The sequence below is a fragment of the Lepidochelys kempii genome, chromosome 2 (assembly GCF_965140265.1).
Source record: "Lepidochelys kempii isolate rLepKem1 chromosome 2, rLepKem1.hap2, whole genome shotgun sequence".
Classification (NCBI taxonomy): domain Eukaryota; kingdom Metazoa; phylum Chordata; order Testudines; family Cheloniidae; genus Lepidochelys; species Lepidochelys kempii.
In genome coordinates this window covers 155,407,890-155,433,203 of record NC_133257.1, presented here as the reverse complement: position 1 = coordinate 155,433,203, position 25,314 = coordinate 155,407,890, and the positions used below count along the sequence as shown (strand labels likewise).

Genomic DNA, 25,314 nt, shown 5'->3' with positions numbered 1-25,314 from the left:
GCCGGCGCTCCTCATTCTGCTGGCGGATCCTCCTTTCACTGTCCCGCCACTCCTACACTTTTTGATTTTCATTACTTGAATGCTGCATTACTTCATGCAACATGTCTTCCTTGCTTCTACATGGCCTCTTTGTGATTCTTTGGAGTCTTTTGGCCGGTGATAACACCGACAGCTGAGATCTCAAGATTTCATCTGTAAAGGCAAAATGCAACACTTAACAGAGGCAGCATTGTTCACACCAGACAGAGCAATGATTCCTCCATACTTAAGGGCAAGCACAGTCTACACAATAGCATAATTTGCCCATCCCAAAACGAGCACACATAACCCACGGGAGCCCCAAAATGGTGAATAAGCACAGGGTCAAGTGTGACTGATTGTTTCACGGCTGTACTGTCCTCTGGGTTTCTGTGCCTTGGGGAGAGCCAACAGCGGCAGTGGGCCCCTATACTGAACACTGACCCCACATTTTCCACAGGAGTTCATCCTGGAAAATATCTCACTGCTGAGGGTGACCTGGGAAGTAAGGGAGGGTCTTCAACTGCAATGCGGCTTCAGCCCTGGCCCAAATGCAGCTTCCCGGTGTGCAGCAATGGTCCCCCCGCCCCTCACGGCACAGTGGCGCGGACAAGTTAGCCTTACTGGGACAAGGACCACAGTGGCTCTCCCGAGAAACCTGCGCAAGCGCATTGCCCAAGTTCTGGATGAGACCTTTGAAGAGATCACTGAGGCCGATTACCACGATGTGAGAGAGCACATCAGTGCCCTATTCCGCACCTAGGCATGCATGCAGCCCTAACCCTCCTCGCCCCAAGAGCCCGCACTGAATAACTTCCTTCCCAAAATAAAAGCCGCTTATCGGGAACCTCCTCTGGTGTTTGTCCTTCCCCAAGTACTGGCCGCCACAACTGGCTACCTTCCTCCTGGCGAGAACAGCTTCTGGCTGCATGCATCTAGGGATTCTGGGGTGTCTTCTTCCGCCTCAGCACCCTCACTCCCGCTTTGTTCCTCCTCCTCCTTCTGCCTTGTTGAACTGGGCTCTGAAGTGTCCATGGTGGCACTCGGAGTGGAGGTGGGGTCACCCCCAAGTATTGTGTCCAGCTCTTTGTAGAAACAGCAGATCACAGGGGCAGCACCGGAGCAGCTGTTTGCCTTGCGGGCTTTGCGGTAGGCATTCCGCAGCTCCTTCACTTTAATCCTGCAGTGCAGTGTGTCCCGGTCATGGCCCCTTTCCATCATGTCCCTTGATATCTGCCCGAAGGTTTCATAATTCCTATGGCTGGAGCGCAGCTGGGATGGGACAGCTTCCTCCCCACAAACACTGATGAGGTCCAGCACCTCGCCATTGCTCCATACTGGGGATCGCCTGGTGTGTGGAGGCATGGTCACCTGGAAAGATTTGCTGAGAGCACTCCACGCCTGGCTGAGCAAACAGAAAGGGGGTTTTCAAAATTCCCAGAGAATTTAAAGGGCAGGTCTGAAGGTTGGTCACCTGAGGGCAGGGCAGTAGAGTTCAAAGTGATGACCAGAGTGCCTAGAACAGGCATTGTGGGACACTTCTGGAGGCCGATCAGAGTGCACTAACAGAGCAGGGCATCCACACTGGCACCGTGGTGCTCCAGCAGGGGCGCACCAAATGTTATTCCACTTGCCAAGGTGGAGTACCAGGAGTGCTCTAGCTGCGGCGTCAGAGCACCCGACGTGCCTTGCCAGTGTGGACGGGTAGTGAGCTAGTGCGTCCGGGGCTTCTTTAACGTGCTCTAACTCACAAGTGTAGCCAAGCCCATAGACTTGTAGCCAAAAGAGCACAGCCAGCATTGGGGTTTGAAAGATTGACCCCTAATTGTGATGAGTTTTCTGAGACTGATGAGTCACCTCTGGGTGTGAATGTTCGGAGCCCTGATATGTTTACTGAGGTAATCACCTGTGATTCCTAAAATAGGCCCATGCTAATTATCCAAGGTCCAGCTGATCCACAAACAAGGGTCTAACCAGGTGACCTCAAGGGGATAGTGCTAGCTGCCTGCTAATTCTGACAGACTGTTCTAGCATGTGGCTGCCCTGTAACATGCATGAAATGGATCCAGCTTGCATCTTGGCCAGCTGCCCAGATGTCCTGCTGCTATTGGAAGCTGGGATACCTCTAGTATGCTATTAGCATTAGGATAGGTTTTTATTGTCTTCTCTATGTCTTCTGTGTAATGCTTTTATTCTAAGAACAAGAGCAGTTTGCTTTGTGAAGGCTGGTTGGTAACTGTAATAGCTCCTGGAGAAATGTTAACCACTGGTTCTGGATGCTGGAGAAACCACAGTGAAGTGCATAGGGACTATAAGCCTAAATTCTCCCTCTGTAGGGAGAGAGACACAGGTGTCCTCCTCCCAAGAGGAGGTAACGGTTGGGAGCTAGAAACCTTAAAAGGGTGCCTTCAAGGAAGACCAGAAAGATGGTTGGGGGCGGAGGCGAGAGCAGTCAATGCAGAAACTGAGACAGTTAACAAAAACAATTCATTCTAAACAGTTTGACTAAAAACACTTCTCCCTTAGCTTTCACTCTTCTTGTGATTTCGCTAGTTCCGAAGTCTTCCAGGCTCAGCAGACCAGAATTTCGGGGAGGGCGGGAAGGAGAGGGCAGTGGTAAAAGCCAGGAAAGGGAAATCTTTCAGGTCTTCATCATCTACTAAAAATGTTACAAGCCTGGTTTTTCATTCTTTGCAGGTTATCTTTGAGAATCTTCTAAAATGCAAGATACTGCACCTGATATTTTGGAACTTTGTAGGGGAACCAGGAACTTTATTTTTATTTTTCCTACATCAAACCAAATTCTCCCTCTTCATCAAGTCTAAAAGTTGGCATGTGGGATACAGGTGGTCAGATCCCCTAAAATAAATAAATGAAAATAACATCCACCCACTCATCCACTTTGGATCTTCCTCCACTGTAACATGCATGAAATGGATTCCTTTCATTTGATTTCACTCGGAAGGGCAGGAAAATCCAGATCGGAGTTTGGTAGGAGCTGAAGGAGCGGTGTCTGACCTGCCGGTAGGGAGGTAAAGAAGGAAAAAGGCCCAGCCCCGACACAGTAACGGAGTAGGGGGAGGGGATTAGATTGGTAATCGTGGTGCTTTGTTAAGAGTACAGAGAAATCATTTGAGCTGTGCTTTGGTATCTAAGGGTGGGGTTATTTTTACATATACAACAGAGCGAGGCCTTCCTGGGACTTGGGGTAATAACATGAACATTTTTCATTATTTCTGCCATGGTTTATGTTTCTGTATTTGTGTATCAGCTGCAGCCTGTATGTATGCATTGGGTGGTGCATTCTTCTTTGTCAGGCTAGAATCTGTTCTGTTTCATTTAACTAGAAGAGGAAAGAAGGAACCAGCAAGGAAATAAGAACAAGCTCTTAATGCTTGAGATGTCCTGATGCATGAAAGCCTGGTAGGATTCATATTTCTGTCTATTTTGAAAAGAGATTCCAGGAAAACATTAGAAATAATAACCTGCCTCTGTTACCTCTTGCCTTACACAAACTGCTTTTGATGTCCTCCATAACTAGTAGGTTGGGTTGCTTTAAAATTTTATTTTGCCAGTACAGAAATACAAACAGGTTTGTGGACTGTAATTAATTACCTGTCTTTTTATCTAACAACCCACAGTAACTATTAACACTTTGTACTAAAACAGGATTAGAAAATAAATTTTAAAAAATGATTTTTAATATTAATATTATAGTTTATGTATACCTCTCATTATGATTAGTAATGTATTTTTAATTACAACGTATTTAAAGACAACTGTGAATTCACATAGTGGAAAATCTGCTTTTAGAGAAACCATGCTTGCAGCCGTACTGTCTCGCACTATGATCTTGTTACATCTCAAGCTAAATAGGGTCAGCCCTAGGTGATACATGGATAGGAGACCACTGAGGAAAACCTAGATGCTGTAGGAAAGTGGGACACTGGGTTGTTGGCAGTTCCATCATTTGAATGAGCTGTAAACCTAGCATCCTGACTGCTTCGGGTCATTACAAATCCAATGCCATTTTGCCCCACCCCCTAAAAACAAGGGCTTTAGCCATGGTGTCATGACCAACTTCTAATTCTGATCATTATATTATCTACTCTCATTTTTTCCTTTAACTTAAATTGAATAATTTTTTCTTCATTTTCCTGCTCAACCATTACTGTCTGTAATGCTGCTGTGTGTTGTTAAATGAATTCAACTTTACCACCCCCCTCCCCCGAGATGGCTGCAGTTAAATAGCAGATGATATCCATATATAGCATAATGTTTGTGGTTAATGAAAACTAAAGATAGGGTTGGGTAAGGCTTTCCATTCTAATTCTATCTTCTCTTACTCGTAACTTTCTCAAAAATGTGTCTTTTGAAGTTGAAATTGTCCATCCTTGGGCTCAGCTTGAAAATAATTTTTTTAAAGGTACACATGAAATTGATGCAGATGTTGGAGTTAGAGTATTTTGTGTGTATAAAATAATACACACCTGCTTTGTTCTTTCTCTGTGTGTAGCTTTTTAAAATATAATAATTCTCCCAATCTACTTTTGCCAATAAATAACTCAAAAACAGCCAAATATAAAAAGGTTGAACATTTAGTCCTCATGGAAGTATGCTTTCCAAGATAAGGTGGAATGAAAATAGTTTAGTATTTTAAAGTAATAAAGGTTTCAGTTTGCACAGTATGTAACTTTTAATCCACTAATTTGTTTTTTAATGCAAAGTATGTATTGTTTATGCCCTATGCCAGCATAGAACGTTGGGCATACTGAAATTATCTTCTGCACATGCTTGTGACTGCAAGAGGAATTTGTATGGGAACAGGTAAGGGTGTGAGAATACTTAGTCCTTTGTTTCTCAGGATTTACCATGTAACAGTTTTTCACGCACCTAACTTGTTCCCATATTGATCCTGTGGGACATGCACAGAAAATTACTTCCATTTCAACAAAGATTTCTGCTTACTAGAAATCTTTACTGGGCACATTTATAGTCCATGGCCCATATCTCATGGAAATTATTTGTTCCATGGGATGTGAGCTAAGGGAGTTCTTTCTCCTCTTCCATGGAATAGCCAAAGGGCTGACAGAAGTCGTTCAGCACATGTAAGGGACAAATGTATTGATGTATCTCGCTGCACCTTCTCAAAAGATCTGATGTTTTGAGATGTCTCAAGGCACTTCTTAGTTATCTAATGACTGGAAATGTGCCGCGACATATTGAAGCAAGCAGATGAAGTATCTAAGAGAAGGTGCTTCAAAGCACATTCTTGATGCATTTAGTCATTAGGTATCTCAAACAACTTTTGGCAGTCTCTTAAGCCTTCTAATGGAGTCAGGCCATGACCCTGCCTGCTCCATGGGGGCACATGCAGACTGTATGTACATGTGAAGATCTGATTATAATAGTAAGTATATATGTGTGTGTGAGAGAGAGAGAGAGAGAGAGAATGAATATTTAGATCGTAAGCTCTTTGGGGCAGGGACAGTCTCTTTGTTCTGTATTTACATAGTGCCTAGTTTCTGGTCCATGAGGAGGGCTCCTTGGTGCTACCACAATGCAAATAATAAATATTAGTAATACATGAAGGTGTGGTATAAAACGTTTACTTGTAAGTTTCAGATGGCTGCATTATTCATGAGTGATTGAACCTTTGAACCACAACATCACTCACTTTTCCAGAGGTAGAAGCAAGTACAGCATGGCCCATTGGAAAGCAGAAAATCTCCCCCTTTCCCTAGTCCTAGTCACAAGGTATTGGACTTTAAACTTGCCACTGATATACGAATGAATATTGTCCATCATGGACCTCTATAAGATTTTTTGCGGGAAGAAATGCCACACTTTGTGGCAAAGTTTTAGTTTTGGTTTTGGAGGCTGTTTGAAGCTGCTGAGCAGTGTGGTATGTTAGAATGACCTGAGTAACATGGATGAGTGGGCAGAGTGCATTGATTTTTACTTAACAGCAATTTTGAAACTTACTAATTTCTAATGCTAATAGGAAAGTTTATCTACTCATTCCTAGTTTGCATCATCACAGATGGCAGCTTCTTCTCTTGTTGTTAAATTGTTTTTTTCATTATATTTAAGAAACTTTTAAAGCTGGTATACTTTTCTTTGTATTCAATGCAGCAATTAGAATACCTGGTTTGCTATGCTTTCAGGGTTTCTTTGCGCATATGTGCACTGCTGGGATTACAGACAGAGAGGAACTCCTCTGTCATCAGGTGGGGAGACCAGATTTTTACAAAGAAACAGGGGACATCTGCTATGATGTGAGGCAGGAAGTGTCACAGCAGAGGGTCCTCCCTCCTCTGCAAGCCACCCAGCTCCCTCTCTTTTTCCACCTTTTTTTCTCCTTACAAAATGAAAAATCAAGATGCAGTACAGTAAATGGCCAAATAGAAGGAAGCAGTATTTTCTCCATCTGTCTTTACTATTTTCTCTCAGTCCCAGCCTCTCAACTGTATTTTTATTCCTTGAGGCTGAGCTCCTTATTTTATTTCCTGTCCATCTTGCTGCAATTCCTACCCCATAGTTTGTTCTTTTTTATCCCCTCGGATATCCCCCCCTTCTTTCTGGTTTTCTTTCTTCTGTTTTGAGGATTGTTGGATGTTAGGGGGCTTATTCCTTCACCCACTTACTTCCCTGGTCCTTCTCGCATGAACAGAGAGCAACAATACCCGACATCCAAAGGTGCAAACAATTCGATGTTTATTGGGGTGAACTTCCAGCAAGCATGATTCCAGTTTCCTTCCTTAGTATCCTCCTTCCCAGCTCTGACACCACAGAGCCTTACACCTGTGTCCCTGTTCCCATTCCTACCCTTAGCCAAACATGATTCCAACTTCCTTACTCCCATTCCCTGTTCCCATTTCCCCCTTTAGCAAAACATGATTCCAATTTTCTTACCCCCATTCCCTGTTCCCATCTCCCCTTTCCCCCACCCACCCACACCCCCACCCACACCCACCCACTTCCTCACTGACTACAGATTATAGTAAAACTTGAGTTCTGCTTAGCTATACCTTAGCCAATCATTTTTCTGAAATTTAACTAACCAATCCTAACATATTGTAACATGATTATGTAACCAATTATATCCCACCACCTTAATTAGTTTACACCCAGCAAAATTAATTATACAGCAGACAGGAACAATCACAGAACCAGACAGAGATTATACAGACAAACAATAGCAAAGTGGGAACTATAATGACAAGACAATACAGAAGTGAGGATTTTACATCCCAGCTATTGATAAGTGAGTTCTTGCCAGACAGGATGCTATCAAACTAAGTTTCCTTTTAAATTTTCTAGGCACTTCCCTTTCTCTGGAGGTGATAGGAATACAATCCTGTCCTGATAGTGCCTAACAGCCCAATAGCACCTTATTTCAATGTGACTAGTTTGGAATGTGAGGATGTGACTGTTCCCTTCCTAGCTTATGGCTGCCTCTGCTGCTTAGCCAAAGGCCTTAGCCTAAGAACAGGGCCTCAGACTGTCACAGTAAGAGAAGGCCCTTACATCAGCAGACAGTGATTTTGATTCTTTCTTTTATACTTCTAGAACTAGCCAAGTGATAAGAATACCCCTAAATTCTTAAAGTACAGGCCTTTGCAGACAGGCCTGAGTATCTATATCCTAACACTCCACCCCTTTTTTTTCTTTTTCTTTTGGGATCCTCCTGCCCCAGTATCCCTGGAAAAGCATAGGACATATGGCGACACATTTCCTGATAGGGCCAGGCATCAAGGTGGAAGGTGTTGATATTCCATTTGTCCCACTGCCCCTTGTGTAGTATAGTGCCCTGCACCTTCTCTCGTACGGGCATACCACACCTATTCCAATTAGTGTTCCAGACTTCCCATTATAGCAGGCCCGAGAAGGTTGGGTCCGGGTTGTCTAGTACACTGTAGGGTTTGGAGGGCTTACTACATTACTTATAGATTATCTCCATATGCAACGTAACACAAGTACAGTTAACAATACAAAATCCACAGCAACACCGAGTCCTGACCACTGCAGTATGGTCCAACATCCGAGACACCCCCAAAACACTGCCTGTCCTCCTTCGACGGGGTCACGATCTTATGTGTCCAGTTGCTGGCAGTTGCAACAAGCTACCCTGCAGGTTTTGCTTGCTTTTGTCCATATCATAAGTTCATTGAATGTTCACAGAGAAATGGGATATTGTCCAAACCAGCTTGACCACTTGGTATGGAATCAGGCAGTAAGCCCTGGTTTGATTATTCACAGCAATAAGATTCACAGATCCATTTGTGCACCAAAGTCCAGATAGCAGCATGTAGATGTGTGTAGTTTGGTTATGGGCTGGTGTAATTGTGCCCCCAGTACTATGTACATTCCCAGAAAAACACCTTATACACAGTACACCCAATTGTCCACCCCTTGCTTAGGCCATTGATCCTGCTCCTCTATAGTCATAGGAGAGGGGCACATCCAAACATCTGCTATTGATTTACACTATTTTACACACCCCTCCATTAATTCCCAGTGAGCTCCTCCCCTTCTCATTATTTCCATAGGGCTTGTGGGGGCCACCTTAGCTGCCATTCCATTTCCAGGTACCACGGTAGCTATTACACAGGTGCTGGCCTCCTAGTTGAGCATTTTGCATTCCCATACACATCTTCCCCCCCAAGGTCAGCCTTTTGAAGCCATCCCCCACCCATGTCATGAGATTTTCTGTTCATTAAAACACAGCAATGCTAGCAACAAGACAAACACCACAAACAAACAACACAAAACACAGATCCATGGTATTCTGAGTTATTCTTCCACTGGCGCCAGCTTGCTTGTAGAGTGTCTGAAAAACAAAAGAAACAATTTCCGTCCCCATGGTGGGGACAGACTATTGCTTAATAATAATACCACTTTCTTTTACAAATTTCCTTGCTAATTGCAGGAAAAACAGAAGAATTACCTCCAGGCTGTCCTTATTTTGTTCTATAGTCAGGCTAGTGAATTACCTCACTCACTGGTCATTTATGAAATTCATGAGATGGTGTACCTCAGTTTCCCCTCTTGTACAACAGACCGAGTTTGCAATAGTTTCTCTGCTGTACCAAGCTTTAAGTTTATTCTCAGGTAATAGCTGAGACACAGCTTCAGATTTTAGCACTGTACACACACACCCCCCTTAAGGTCAACCTGTCCCCCTTATTTTCAGGCTTGACTTGTTTTTTTCACCTCCCTTTCCTGGAGGGCCATAATCTGAGTCTTCTAGTAGCTTGTTTGCTGACCAGATGTATTCCTTATTTGCAGCTCCTTTGTGCCCATCAGCTAGGTAATTTGCATTTACACACAGAGGCTTACTAGCTTCCTTCTGGATCCAAAGCTGTTAGCAGCTCAGACACTGTCTTAAAAGGGAAGCATTTTACTTCCACCAGAGTTCTGATTACTTTCATCTCCTGCTCCAAAACACGCAGAGATCTGAAAAAGAAAGCACAACCTATTGTGGCTCCTTTTGGAGCCCTATTAGGATTTTAATTAAGTACCATGTTTTATTTGCATTTCTTTTACTCCTTCTCCAATATACACTGCACACGTCCTGGGAAAATGCACATTCCTTCCGTATAGTTTAACCTCCACACATTATGTTAGCCATATTAATTTTACACAAGGTGTAACTGCCTCCCCCATGCCTACAGAGTTTTCATGCACACCCACCAAAGCAACAATCTAATCCCCCAGAGCCATCCCAAGGCTCAGCGTTCCCATCATTCCTCCCCTTTTCCTTTTCTTTTACCTGTGCACACACACAAAATTCTGTTTTGCCTAACATCCCTTGCACTGTAATTACTCTTTTTACACAACTGTACCCCGATTACACTTCCATCTTGCACAACTAGACACAACCAGGGGCAGCCAAGTTAAGTTCCAAAAGAAACCCCTTCCATCCTTTAGTGATTTTGATTACATTACCCAAAAGTAAAATAATTTTGATCAGATTCTCTCTCTGCCTGCTGCCTGCAGCAGTCCCTTATAGACCATTTCTGTGGGAAAAGGGCCCATTTTCCCTCAGAATAGCTGTAAAGGTTTCTGTGGACAGAAGCACAGTGGTGGTAGTAGCCACTCTACCTGACCCCCTTGGATAATTTAATTACCAAGCTTCCAACCAATGTGACTGCTCAGAGTTGCACATACAGTTACATTTATATAACTGGGTTTTATCATTAAACAAAAACTTCCTTCTTGACATCTCACATAAGTATCCAAAGTACCCTCCATTAAAACTTCAGAAAAACAAAAGAGTGTGGAAAGGCAGATTGCACTTTGAAACATTTTTTTTTCTTTCTCTCCACTCCCCCAGGACCAAGTCCCAGCTCCAGTCTCTAAAGGTCGTCTGTTAACTCTGCTTTTGACTATAAACCCTTTTGTGCCAAATCTTCTTTCACTACCCCTAACTAATTTAAAAACCTTCAGCAGCCCTTGCTGAAGCAGCACCAAACTTGAAAGATTACTGGCAGCTTCCCATAATGCTGCCCTTACTTCAAACCTCTCACAAGCGGACTGAAGTGCCTCCTTTCCCTGGAAGGCATTCAGCCCCCATGGGCAGGGACCTTCTTCCACTACCCATATACCAAGGAGGGTGGGCTCCTCAGCCACCCCCCATCCCTCTGGGTCCCCTAACACTTCCTCCATTTCCTTTTAAATCTCATCCCAGGTTGACCCCCTGCACCTGGTATGGGCCCTGGTTCTTCCTTATCCATTTATCCAAAAAATCCTTTACCCTGGCTTGCCAGAACCCGCAACAAGCAGCTGCGCGGACTGTTGGGGAGGGGGACTTACAGGCTGCCACTCACCTATCCAATGCGATGCATCCGAGTCACCGGCACCAAGATGTTAGGGGGCTTATTCCTTCACCCACTTACTTCCCTGGTCCTTCTCGCATGAACAGAGAGCAACAATACCCGACGTCCAAAGGTGCAAACAATTCAATGTTTATTGGGGTAAACTTCCAGCAAGCATGATTCCAGTTTCCTTCCTTAGTATCCTCCTTCCCAGCTCTGACACCACAGAGCCTTACACCTGTGTCCCTGTTCCCATTCCTACCCTTAGCCAAACATGATTCCAACTTCCTTACTCCCATTCCCTGTTCCCATTTCCCCCTTTAGCAAAACATGATTCCAATTTTCTTACCCCCATTCTCTGTTCCCATCTCCCATCTCCCCCACCCACTTCCTCATTGACTACAGATTATAGTAAAACTTGAATCTGCTTAGCTATACCTTAACCAATCATTTTCCTGAAATTTAACTAACCAATCCTAACATATTGTAACATGATTATGTAACCAATTATATCCCACCACTTTAATTAGTTTACACCCAGCAAAATTAATTATACAGCAGACAGGAACAATCACAGAACCAGACAGAGATTATACAGACAAACAATAGCAAAGTGGGAACTATAATGACAAGACAATACAGAAGTGAGGATTTCACATCCCAGCTATTGATAAGTGAGTTCTTTTGACCTTTGCTTATTTCTTCTGTCACTCATTCTGAAAATATTAATAAATCAGTTGTCTACTGAGAAAGGAGATAAGAATAGCTGACTGTAAATGTGTTTGAAGGAAAGTATTTATTTAGGGTGGTACAGGGAGGACTAACTAGGACTTAGTGGGATGAAATGTAGAAAGGAAAAATTTAGGCTGAATACCAGAAAACATATTTGTACAGTGAAATCTGTTCCATTTTGGAATGATCTCCTCAGGGAAATAAGGGAAGCCTCACTGCACTGGACAATATACTAGAGTGTGTGTTGTAGCGAAGAATACTGCATTGGCAAGGAGATTAACTAAATGTCTTAATAGGTCTCTTCTGACTGCACAAAACCTTCTCTGTGCAAACCTCACAAGTCTTTGGGGCTACATGATTTTAGGGAAAGTGGCTAAGCAGGGAGGGAACATGACAAGAGGAAAAGATACTCTGCAGCAAAATCTTCTGTTAAACACACAGGAAAATACTCCATAACTAATGCCTATGGGAAATCCCATTCCTTGCTGTCAATGCACCTTTTCCTTTGGCAGAAGGGAGATCCAGGTATGAGCAGTATTGCCAGAGGATGATGGACTCAAAGATCCATAGAGGGTATGTCTATACTGCAATGTAAGCATGGGTTTGTGGGACCCGAGTCTGTGGGCACGGGTTTCTAAGCCCACATTTGACTATCCACATTGATTAGTGACCTGGGGTTTAGAATTTTTCACACCCATGCTCATGCATTCAGACTTCACTACGCAGACCAGAGTCAAACCAGCTTATCCCAGGCTTTCTGGCACCCTCCCCTGGTGTAGCTGCTCTAGCTCTTCATTCATGGTGCACTGTGGGGAAAACTTGACTGTCCATCCCATGGCACTTTACTGGAAGTTGTCTCAGCCTGCCAACACCAAGTTATCTTTTGGGTCTGCATGCTCCTGTCAACCAGAGCTGGTAATGTGGATGAGGCACGCTTTCGCTCCTGTTTAGGAAATGGTTAGAGCATCCATCAGAGATTGGTGGACATTTTGACAGCATTTTCTGACCTACCAAAGGTACTTCTCAGTGGAGGAGGATGATACAGACCTGGGAGACTCCAACTGGCTGATGCAACTATACCAAGAGTCGTAAGCAGCTAATGCCCCCTGTGTAGACTGGTGCTTGTGGAGCAGAGCCACAGGCATAGACTGGTGGGATTACATTATCATCCAGCCCTTGGATGACCAGCAGTGTGTCCAGAGCTTTTGCATGAAGAAAGCAATGTTTTTGGAGCTTTGTGAACAGCTGGCCTCAGCACAAGAATGAGGAAATACATGCTGGTCCAGAAGCAGGTTGCTATAACTGTCTGGAAGCTGGCTACTTCTAACTCCTACAGGTCCATTGCTAACCAGTTTGGTGTTGGCAGGTTGGCTGTGGGGTTTCCAAACTGTGCAGGGGCCACTGATGGGATTCATGTGCCCATAGTTTACCATCTTCAAGGAGCACATGAGTACATAAACTGCAAAGGGACTCCATTGTTATGCAGGCCCTTGTCAACCAAAGAAGCTGATTCATGGATGCCAACATAGGCTGCACTGGCAAAGTGCATGATGACAGGGTTTTCCCGAATCTGGAGTTACCATCATGGACAGGCTGAGACACTGTGCCCACCAAATGACATTGTCATAAATGGAGTAACTGTCCCTGCTGCAGAAGACCCCCTTTTGTCCTGGGTTATGAAACCGTACCCTGATCTCTGAGGCTGGGCAAAAGAAAGTTTAATCACACTCTCAGTAGGTGCAGAATGGTGGTTGAAAGTGCATTTGGCAGATGGAAATCCTGCTGGTGCTGTTCATAGGACTGTTTGGATTCCAGTGTTATCAATGCTGTCTGCATCCCTGTGCTCTTCCCAAGCTTTGTGCAGCCAAAGGTGAGCAACTTCATTCAGCGTGGACTCTTGACACTGATGGATTGCTAGACCAGTACACTCAGCCGGAAAGTGCAACAGAAATTAGGGATGCTTTGTGTGCCCAAGTTATGGCCTTCCATGGACCAATGGATGAGAGAGAGTAGTATGTTTATCGCTGTCTCTGCACAGCAATATCAAAACAAATGAAGTACTATCGCTGTATGCGAGGGAGGGCAGTGATCGTTATGAATTTTTAATTATGCATGGAACGACTGCTTATACTATTGTGGAGGGGCTGGTGGCTCTTATGCATTTTCTTATGGAGGAGGTGAACTCAGGTTTTTACTTGTGGATTTGAAAAGTTATGTTGAGATGTTTTGTTGCGTACGACTTCCCAGTAATGCCTCATCATGGTTTTATATTTGTTCTTTGAAATGCATGTGTTATGTAGTTCATCTGCAGTGATGACGATAAACTGTTAATGAATTCAAAGCCTTTATATGTTAACATGAATGTATTAAAAATTACTATTTTAAAAATGTATAAGCCAGTTGTCAGGAAATGACCAAAACAAAATAAAAAAGTGCGTATCTCAAACAGTGAGCTATCTAAACCTGTGAAACCAGTGCCACAAAAAAAAAAAAAAAGATTCCCCTACTTCAGAGTGTCCACAGCCCCATGTTCTTTGCCCTTCTAGTGCATTTTGCATGCACTTGGCGCTGTTGCAGAGGGGTAGAGGACTGCACAGGTGTGGAAGATTACACGGGGTACATTTGCCCAGTCCAACTAGCATTCAGTCCTGGTTGCATGGGCCACCCAAGCACAAAATTATCCAATGGGTTCCTGATCTGCAGGACATGGTAGCATGGAGGGGACACCAGCCATGGTGCTGGCACAGGAAGTGTAGGTGAAATGGAGGCCTGCACTCTCCCAGTCATTAGCACAAGCAGCCTCTCAAACTGGTCTTTCTGCTGTGCTGTGTCTTTTCCCCTCCTTTTTCCTGCTGAAGGAACTTCGCTGAAAGTCTTTCATCAGACTTTGCCTTTCAATTTGTTGTGAATCCTTCTCCCTCTGGTACTGAAACTGCTGGCTGGTCCTGTCCATGATGTGCACCATAAAGCTGTTGTGGACACATTTCCTCTTTGATCGCATTGCGACATCCCCAGCTTCTGCCGGACTGTGGCTGTCCTGCAGAGATAGAAGAGCCTGAAAACAGAAATGAAACAGGACATTATTGTGTCCATGCTTCAGAAAAGGTTCACTACATCACCACCAAAAGTGTCCTTGAAATCTCAAGGCCAAAAAATGATACTTTGTAAAAGAGTGCTTCAGTATATTCCGAGAACAAGGGTTTCCCCGAGGCTCCATGGAAACACTTGAGAATTAAGCGGAGTGTAAAGCCTTCACACCTAATGGTACAGTGAAATTTACAACTGATCTATCTTTTTTTAAATATTGCAGACAATTTCAGCCTTGGGGAGGTGTCAGGGTGATGCCCTTTGCCAGGGTTTTCTACATGTTTTCACAATCCTTTCAAGCATTCAACCTTCTAGAGGACATAATGATTCTGGAGGTTCCTGAATGGCAAAGGGATATTCTGCCTCAAGCTACCAGGTGCAAGTCACCTTGTATGCTAATGACGTTTTTGTGACTGACAACACATCTAGAAGGGGAATGGGCTGGTGACTTACAGAGGAGGGCCCAACCAGTGTGCCTTTCCCCAAAATGTGACTCCCATCTGGAGTGTCTAATGTAGGAAAAGTTTGCAACTATCAGCACCTGGGGTTGGATGAAAATACATGAAATCAGCAAGATGCTGCGCAAGCTTCCATATGGATTATTGCCTTCTGTGAGCTGCTGAAAGCTGTCTGCATTCATGCAGTTACCCTGGTGCAGCTATGGCTCACGATGTAGCCTGCTTGGACTATAGCTGTCTATGGACTCTATGCACCCCTCCGCCCAACAATATGGCCTCTTAATCCTGCACACATGGATTATATACCTACCACAGGGACTGCCTGGACTCATAATAGAGAACACACTCCTGTGCTGCCAGGTTCTCCAACATTTCTTGGTACACATGGTTATTTCTGGCACTCTTATTGAAGCTGAACCTCTTGCTCTCATCACACTAGAGATTTGCCAGAATCTGACTGTGGTCCCATGACCAGGTAGCAGCGTGCTCAGCAAAGGCATAGCTAACACGTGAGATGGTTCACTCTGTTTCCAGGTCAGAGATCAGAATAAAATGGAAAGGTTAAACGATGAGCACCTGTACTTGAACCTGGGGGGGTTGCTTCCGTTTCCTGAGAGTTGGCTAGTTATGGGATAGAAAGGCCAAAGAACACTGGTCCATAGGACCGTGGAATATACTGTTGGTGGACTTTCAGGATGTATCTGGGGAACCAGGCCCAAGCTGCATCCATGCTCATAGACTCATAGATATTAAGGTCAGAAGGGATCATTATGATCATCTAGTCTGATCTCCTGCACAATGCAGGCCACAAAATCTCACCCACCCACTCCTGCAATAAACCTCTCACCTATGTATGAGCTATTGAAATCCTCAAATCATGGTTTAAAGACTTCAAGGTGCAGAGAATCCTCCAGCAAGTGACCCATGCCCCATGCCACAGAGGGGGGTGAAAAACCACCAGGGCCTCTTCCAATCTGTCCTGGAGGAAAATTCCTTCCCGATCCCAAATATGGCAATCAGCTGAACCCTGAGCATATGGGCAAGATTCACTGGCCAGATACCCAGGAAAGAATTCTCTGTAGTAACTCAGATCCCACCCCATCTAACATCCCATCACAGGCCATTGGGCCTATTTACTATGAATAGTTAAAGATCAATTAATTGCCAGAATCATGTTATCCCATCATACCATCTCCTCCATAAACTTATCGAGTTTAATCTTGAAGCCAGATCAGTCTTTTGCCCCCACTGCTTCCCTTGGAAGGCTATTCCAGAACTTCACTCCTCTGATGGTTAGAAACCTTTGTCTAATTTCAAGTCTAAACTTCCTGATAGCCAGTTTATATCCATTTGTTCTTGTGTCCACATTGGTACTGAGCTTAAATAATTCCTCTCCCTCTCCGGTATTTATCCCTCTGATATATTTATAGAGAGCAATCTTATCTCCCCTCAACCTTCTTTTGGTTAGGCTCTAAACAAGCCAAGCTCCTTGAGTCTCCTTTCAGAAGACAGGTTTTCCATTCCTCGGATCATCCTAGTAGCCCTTCTTGGTACCTGTTCCAGTTTGAATTCATCCTTCTTAAACATGGGAGACCAGAACTGCACACAGTATTCCAGGTGAGGTCTCACCAGTGCCTTGTATAACGGTACTAACACCTCCTTATCTCTACTGGAAATACCTTGTCTGATGCATCCCAAGACCGCATTAGCTTTTTTCATGGCCATATCACATTGGCGGCTCATAGTCATCCTGTGGTTAACCAATACTCCAAGGTCCTTCTCCTCCTTCATTACTTCTAATTGATGCATCCCCAGCTTCTAACTAAAATTCTTGTTATTAATCCCTAAATGCATGACCTTACACTTCTCACTATTAAATTTCATCCTATTACTATTACTCCAGTTTACAAGGTCATCCAGATCCTCCTGTATGATATCCTGGTCCTTCTCTAAACTGGCAATACCTCCCAGCTTTGTATCATCTGCAAACTTTATTAGCACACTCCCACTTTTTGTGCCGAGGTCAGTAATAAAAAGATTGGTCCCAAAACCGACCCCTGAGGAACTCCACTGGTAACCTCCCTCCAGCCTGACAGTTCACCTTTCAGTAAGATCTGCTGTAGTCTCCCCTTTAACCACCTTTCAATTTTCATATTGATCCCCATCTTTTCCAATTTAACTACTAATTCCCCACGTGGCACCATATCAAATGCCTTACTGAAATCTAGGTAAGTTAGATCCACTGCGTTTCCTTTGTCTAAAAAATCTGTTACTTTCTCAAAGAAGGAGATCAGGTTGGTTTGGCACTATCTACTTTTTGTAAAGCCATGTTGTATTTTGTCCCATTTACCATTGACCTCAATGTCCTTAACTGCTTTCTCCTTCAAAATTTTTTCCAAGACCTTGCATACTACAGATGTCAAACTAACAGGCCTGTAGTTACCCGGATCACCTTTTTTCCCTTTCTTAAAAATAGGAACTATGTTAGCAATTCTCCAGTCATACGGTACAATCCCTGAGTTTACAGATTCATTAAAAATTCTTGATAATGGGCTTGCAATTTCATGTGCCAATTCCTTTAATTTGCATTCATGCTGCAAATGATAGTTTGGACTCTGGCTCGGGCCCACCCCCACCGGCTCTTAGGTCCAGATGGCTTACTGTCCTGATTCAGACAGATTTGTGTGTAAATGGAAGGAGGGTTTAGGCTCAAATCTGAATCCAAACCCAGGCTTACATTGCATGTAGACATACCCAGAGAGGCTGGCCCTCTCCATAAATGCATTCAAGTCTACTGATTCAAACCCTGTCTCTTCCCAACTTCATGATATTTTTCCAAATATCTTTAGTCCTCCAATAGGGCTTTCTGTAGAAAGGCAGAATTCTCTGTCCTATAATATTGTAGAATGAAATAAGACTGAGTGATTTAGAACACTTGGGGGAAAATATATTGACTAAAAGAAAATTACAATAAACAAATACATTTCAAGATATTTGATCATGTTTCAAAAATCTTTTGACTACTTCTATAGCAAGCCCAAAACACCGCATTTTATAATTGGGATATTATAATTTGCGCTATTATTGTAGAGCCATGAATTTTAACATTAGAAAGGTTTGTTGGGAAGAGGATAGAGGCTGGTTATTCTCAATCAGCAAGGATGGAACAAAAATAATTGTTTTAAAATGCTGCAGGAAAAATGTATGTTCAATTTTAGGCAAACTTTACAACCATTAGATAAACAAGGAAACCAGCTGCAAAAAAGGTTGTGGAATCCTTTTCACTGGAGCTATTCATGGCTAGATTTAGACATTAAGCCAGCAATTATGCAGTAACAATTCTAAAATCTCACTTGCTGGAATGACGGGGGTAGCGTAGATGACCCTCTGGATATCCCTTTTAAATCAAATTATTTCTATAAGTTAAACACTTTTATAGCTACACATAGTTATTTAATGTTATGATACAGTGGCATCGCTGGCCTGTCAATCATAATTAAGGTGGGAAGCTTATCCTGTATCATGTGCTTGTTACATAACAGTTTAGTTAGGTGTTGTTGTATAAGAGCTGATATTTATACTATAGATAACCTGAATATTTTGTCTAGTTATCCCAACATTTTATTCAGCTATCATATAAAAAAGGAGGCCTTGTAGAATTACAACTTTAGAAATTATTAACTGAAGGCATAATTTTGGAATCCTTTGCTGATATATAATTATTTGATGCCGGAATGAACAACCAATCCTTATTTGTTTTTACATTTTGTTTTTATAGGATTTTTTGGCTTCCTAGAGAAACAGTAGAAAATGCAAAACCACGAAATAATAAAACCTGCTAAATACTTCTCAGAAGTGGAAAAGAGTGTGCTGCTTGCATTAGTTGAAAAATACAAATATGTACTTGAGTGTAAAAAAAGCGATGCAAGAACTATTGCATTGAAACAACGTACTTGGCAAGCGCTTGCCCATGAATATAATTCTCAACCTAGTGTATCACTACGAGATTTCAAGCAGTTAAAAAAATGCTGGGAAAATATCAAGGCACGGACAAAAAAGATAATGGCACATGAAAGACGTGAGAAAGTAAAAAGAAGTATTAGTCCACTTATAAATACTCACATCATAGGGAAAGAGAAGATTGCCAGCATGATGCCTGAGCAAATGTACTTTTTACAGAGTCCACCAGAAGAAGATTCTGAATATCAACCTGATGCTTCTAACCAAGGTATAAATGCTACTATAGTGATCCAAGTAACACTGTTCTAGTTAAGGGTGTGTATGCATTTTCATTATTTATTCTATTTGTAGAGGGGTTCAATTTAGCAGTGTAAATCTCTCTATTAAATTTTATTGCTGGCTATTAAAAAGTCATTTCACAGCAAAAATACTGAGGCCTTCTGTATATTTCACTAGATACACAGTAGTAAAATCTGATTCTTTTTACAAGTGTGAAGAAAACTATGTACATTTTTAAGTTACTGGTTATCATTGAAACAGCTGACCTTTCCAGATGTGGACCGATCATCTATTTCCTGATAGCCATCACACACAAGAGGAAGAGGAAAGTCCCAAAGGGCACTTCTGATTGTTTAAAAAGCATCATTTTGCTTGTTTGATCACCAGCTATTTTCTTCCTCACAAGCAGCAAGTTTAGATATTATCCTCTGAGGCAAGAATTCCCTCTGCTTCCCTCCAGCCTTTTATTTTTTTAAATGAACTCTTAATAAAATATATAAAAAACCCACAAAACTTTCCACATCTTTTTCTGGACTGTCACTGCAGTGGAATAAATCTATTCTAACAACTTTAAAAACCTCTACATATCTCACACAGGACATAATATAGTAGCATGACAGCATGCAGATAAAATACTGTAAAACCAACTTTCTAAACACAGGAATGGCCATACTGGGTCAGACCAATCATCCATCTAGCCCAGTATCCTGTCTTCCAACAGGGGCCGGTGCCAGATGCTTCAGAGAAAATGAACAGAAGAGGGCAGTTTATCAAGTGATCCATCATGTGTCATCCCATCCCAACTTCTAGCAGTCAGAGGATTAGGGACACCCAAAGCATGATGTTGCATCCCTGACCATCTTGGGTAATAACTACTGATGGACTCTCCTTCATGACCTTATCTAATTCTTTTTTGAACCACTTATACTTTTGGTCTTCACAACTTCCCCTGGCAATGAGTGGCACAGGCTGACTGTGCATTGTGTGATGAAATACTTCATTATCTTTGCTTTAAACCTGCTGCCTATTAATTTCATTGGGTGACACCTGGTTCTTATATGAAAAGGTAAATAACCCTTCCTGATTCAGTTTCTCCATACCACTCATGATTTTATAGACCTCTGTCATATCCCCCCTTAGTCGTCTCTTGTCTAAGCTGAACAGTCCCAGTCTTTTTAATTTCTCCTCATATGAAAGCTGTTCCATACCCCTCATCATTTTTATTGCCCTTCTCTGTACTTTTTCCAATTCTAATATATCTTTTTTGAGATGGGGTGACCACATCTGCACACAGTATTTAAGGTGTGGGTGTACCATGGATTTATATAGTGGCATTATGATATTTTCCGTCTTATTTATCCCTTTCCTAATGTTTTTTTACATTCTGTTCGCTTTTTTGACTACTGCTGCACATTGAGCAGATGTTTTCAGAGAACTATCCATGATGACGCCAAGATCTCTTTCATGAGTAGTTAAAGCTAATTTAGACGCCATCATTTTATATGTATAGTTGAGATTGTTTTCCAAAGAACAGCTAGCCAAAAACTCAAAAGTAATAGCAAATTTTTTTTTAAGTACATCAGAAGCAGGAAGCCTGCTAAACAACTAGTGGGGCCACTGGATGATCAAGAGGCTAAAGGAGCACTCAGGGACGATAAGGCCATTGCGGAAAAACTAAATTAATTCTTTGCATCGGTCTTCACAGCTGAGAATGTGAGGGAGATTCCCAAACCTGAGCCATTCTTTTTAGGTGACAAATCTGAGGAACTGTCCCAGATTGAGCTGTCATTAGAGGAGGTTTTGGAACAAATAGGTAAACTAAACAGCGATAAGTCACCAGGACCAGATGGCATTCACCCAAGAGTTCTGAAGGAACTCAAATGTGAAATTGCAGAACTACTAACTGTAGTCTGTAACCTATTATTTAAATCAGCTTCTGTACCCAGTAACTGGAGGATACCTAATGTGACGCCAATTTTTTTAAAGGGCTCCAGAGGTGATCCTGGCAATTAATTACAGGCCGATAAGCCTGACTTCAGTACTGGGCAAACTGGTTGAAACTATAGTAAAGAACAAAATTGTCAGACACATAGATGAACATAATTGGTTGAGGAAGAGTCAACATGGTTTTTTTTGTAAAGGGAAATAATGTCTCACCAATCTATTACATGTGGACAAGGGGAATCCAGTGGATATAGTGTACTTAGATTTTTCAGAAAGCCTTTGACAAGGTCCCTCACCAAAGGCTCTTAAGCAAAGTAAGCTGTCATGGGATAAGAGGACAGGTCCTCTCATGAGTTGGTAACTGATTAAAAGATAGAAAACAAAGGGTAGGAATAAATGGTCAGTTTTCAGAACGGAGAGAGGTAAATAGTGATGTTACTAAAATGATCTGGAAAAAGGGGTAAACAATGAGTGCCAAAATTTGCAGATGATACAAAACTACTCAAGATAGTTGTCCCAGGCAGACTGTGAAGAGCTACAAAAAAATCTCACAGAACTGGGTGACTGGGGAACAAAATGGTAGATGAAATTCAATGTTGATAAATGCAAAGTAATGCACATTGGAAAGCATAATCCCAACTATACATATAAAATGATGGGTCTAAATTAGTTGTTACCACTCAAGAAACAGATCTTGGAGTCATTGTGGATAGTTCTCTGAAAACATCCACACAATGTGCAGCAGCAGTCAGAAAAGTGAACAGAATGTTGGGAAGCATTAAGAAAGGGATAGATAATAAAACAGAAAATATCATATTGCCTCTATATAAATCCATGGTATGCCCACATCTTGAATACTGTGTGCAGATGTGGTCACCCCATCTCAAAAAAGCTATCTTGGAATTGGAAAAGGTTCAGAAAAGGGCAACAAAAATGATTAGGGATATGGAATGGCTTCTCTATGAGGAGAGATTAATAAAACTGGGACTTTTCAGCTTGGAAAACAGACTACTAACTCAGGATTTGATAGAGGGCTATAAAATTATGACTGGTGTGGAGAAAGTAAATAAGGAAGTGTTATTTACTCCTTCTCATAACACCAGAACTAAGGGTCACCAAATGAAATTAGTAGGCAGCAGGTTTAAAACAAACAAAAGGAAGTATTTTTTCACACAACACACAGTCAGTCTGTGGAACTCTTTGCCAAAGTAAATTGTGAAGGCCAAGATTATAACAGGGTTCAAAAAATAACTAGATAAGTTCATGGAGGATAGGTCCATCAGTGGCTATTAGCCAGGATGGGCAGGAATGGTGTCCCTAGCCGCTGTTTGCCAGAAGCTGGGAATGGGCGATGGGGGATGGATCACTTGATGATTACCTGTTCATTCCCTCTGGGACCTCTGGCATTGGCCACTGTCGGAAGACAGGATACTAGGCTAGATGGACCTTTGGTCTGACCCAGTGTGGCCATTCTTATATTCTTAAGTAAACCTTTTCAATATAAAAATGTAATGCAACTTGAACCAAAGGTTAGTATGTTGACCCTGGCACTCTCTCTTGTAAATAGCTCACCTTAAACATGTCATCTCCTTCTCCATCCTGTGGCACCATGAAGACTTGATGTAATAGTGTAGCGCACTAGTGCACTTTAAACTTTGAAACTGCCAATCCTTTTTGTCCCTGATTTTTTAAAATATTGACTCATTTATCCCTCTTCTCCACTCAGGTAAATATCTCAGTTGTGGTATTCAACCTCCTACAGAAAGAGTGTGGGATAAAAACTAGAAGATGTTACATCCTGTGAGATAGAGGTGCTACTCACCCTGAAAGATTTCCTACCTCTTGAACTAGTGAACGAGCCAGACTACCATCTTAATGGTTATCATTCATCCACAGCAGCTAAACAGTTTCCCATTCTGTAGATCCTTTTCTGTTGCACGATTTGTCACAGAAAGTGCCATTTTATTGAATACAAATGGAAATAATATTGATTTCCAGGCACCAAAACTCCAGTCCTATTAGAATAGGATAAACAAACTCTAGCGCTATCTCATTTTAGCTTATCGAAAGGACAACAGATTTGGGGACATTGGTTTGGCATACTGAAACTTCTTGAAATTCAGACAGTTTTCTGAGCTTCACTGGTTAATTTTTTTTTTTAAGAGACTGGGTGGTGATCCAAATCTTTAAACAAATTGCCTAGTGAGCTATTTCCTGCTCCAGTGCCATGAGAAGACAAATAGCCCCAGCATTTCTCACCGCCCATGCACGCAGTTCCACTGCCAAAATAAAATCTATTACCTGTGCTTCTAGAGGGGAAATGAATAAAATATATTCCACTGAAAGTGCACAGATGGCTTGAAGCCACTTACATAATGTACAAAAATAATCCTTTTTCATTACTACTTAGATATAACTCCACTTAATCAGTCAGTTGCTTTCCAGATAAAATCACTGATTTCCAGTATTTCTACAAGATTATTAGTATTTATTATTTTATTTTGTAGTATACACAAGTGTGGTATATACTTCACAGGAAACATAAAACAAGTCCATGCTCCAAAAAGCTTCTGTTTAGATTATAGTCCTAGGGACAAGTGAAGTTACAACCTGGAAGAAAAGGGGCAAGGAAGGGCATAGGCTAAAGACACGATTAAACATTGCTTCAGGTTAGACATACATATGTCCTGATAGGTCAAGAAAGGTGTTAAAACACATTTTTGGTAAACTATGTACTGAGAGGGGTTTTAGGAAGGATTTGAATGAGATGGAAGGCTGGCAGATATATTTTGAAAGAAGCAGCATGGAAGAATACTTGAGACATTTGTGAGAGAAGATGAGCAGTAGCAAGGCCGGCCTTTATTCATTGAGAGTACAGGTGGGGTGACCCTGCAGGAGGGCATCTACTATACCCCTTGCATTATAAGGAATTAGTTCCTTCACTGGCTCTGATTAGTATGGCACAGAAGGGAGCTTTGAAGGGGCCACTAGATCTATTTTTACGCAATAATGCATTGCTCCAATTTATGAAAGCACTGAGATACACTTGAAAACCAAAAGAGCCACTGGTAGAGATGGTCTTATTCAAAGAAATAAAGAATTAATCTCTCATCGGTTAGTAGATGCAGGGGTGGCCAAACTGAGCCTATGAAGGAGCCAGAATTTACCAATGTACATTGCCAGAGAGCCACAGTAATATGTCAGCAGCCTCCCATCATCTCCCCCACCCACACTCCCAGCACCTCCCACCCACTGGCAGCCCTGCCCCCTCCTTACCTTCCCACACCTCCTGATCAGCTGTTTCGTGGCGTGCAGGAGGCTCGGGGGTGGGAAGGGGGAGGAGTGAGGGCACTGTAGGCTCAGGAGAGGGGGCAGGAAGGGGTGGAGTGGGGGCGGGGCCTGTGGCAGAGCCAGGGGTTGAGCAGTGAGCACTCCCTGGCCCACTGGAAAGTTGGCACCTGTAGCTCCAGCCCCGGAGTCGGCGCCTGCACAAGGAGCCGCATATTAACTTCTGAAGAGCCGCATGTGGCTCCAGAGCCACAGGTTGGCCGCCCCTGCACTAGAGTATTGGTTGCTTGTCACTGGAAATGAAACAATTGACCAAATTAAATAAATGACTAAAAAAGTGTTATAAAAAGTGTATCTCGTACATACCCAGTAAAATTAGAGAAAGGGGAGATACGTAGTGATTATTACTTATTTTTATTACCATAGCATTTGGTTACCATTTATTCACTACTAAGAGAGAATGCACTCACCTGCTAAAGAAATATTACTATTTTAAAAAAAATACCAAATGAAATAAGTATAATGGATTTGCATTGCTTTTGTTGTCTAAATATAGTTCTTTGCACAAATAAGGTGAGACAATGTGCCTTGGGTTGTGTAAGAAGGATTGTCCTGTAACTTGGTATTCCCCGCTAAAAAGAAAAAGTTGACTTCATTGTTACCTAATATTTCTCTAAACAAAGTGGTCTGTTTGTTTTTGTAATTGTTAATATTCTATTTATGGTACA

General features: G+C 42.3%; 2 protein-coding genes across 2 annotated transcripts in view; both read left to right on the top strand.

The window, feature by feature from the left end:
• The first annotated feature begins 3,067 nt into the window (after window positions 1-3,067).
• AHRR (aryl hydrocarbon receptor repressor) overlaps window positions 3,068-25,314 on the top strand; it is a 228,281-nt gene continuing 206,034 nt past the window's right edge. The window contains exon 1 of the mRNA XM_073332501.1: window positions 3,068-3,226. The gene's annotated coding sequence lies outside the window, so the exon portion shown is untranslated. The remainder of the gene's footprint in view (window positions 3,227-25,314) is intronic.
• MSANTD3 (Myb/SANT DNA binding domain containing 3) overlaps window positions 3,240-25,314 on the top strand; it is a 33,063-nt gene continuing 10,988 nt past the window's right edge. The window contains exons 1-2 of the mRNA XM_073332502.1: window positions 3,240-3,441; window positions 18,894-19,343. Coding sequence (XP_073188603.1) covers window positions 18,926-19,343 — 418 coding nt within the window. The 5' untranslated portion in view covers window positions 3,240-3,441; window positions 18,894-18,925. The remainder of the gene's footprint in view (window positions 3,442-18,893; window positions 19,344-25,314) is intronic.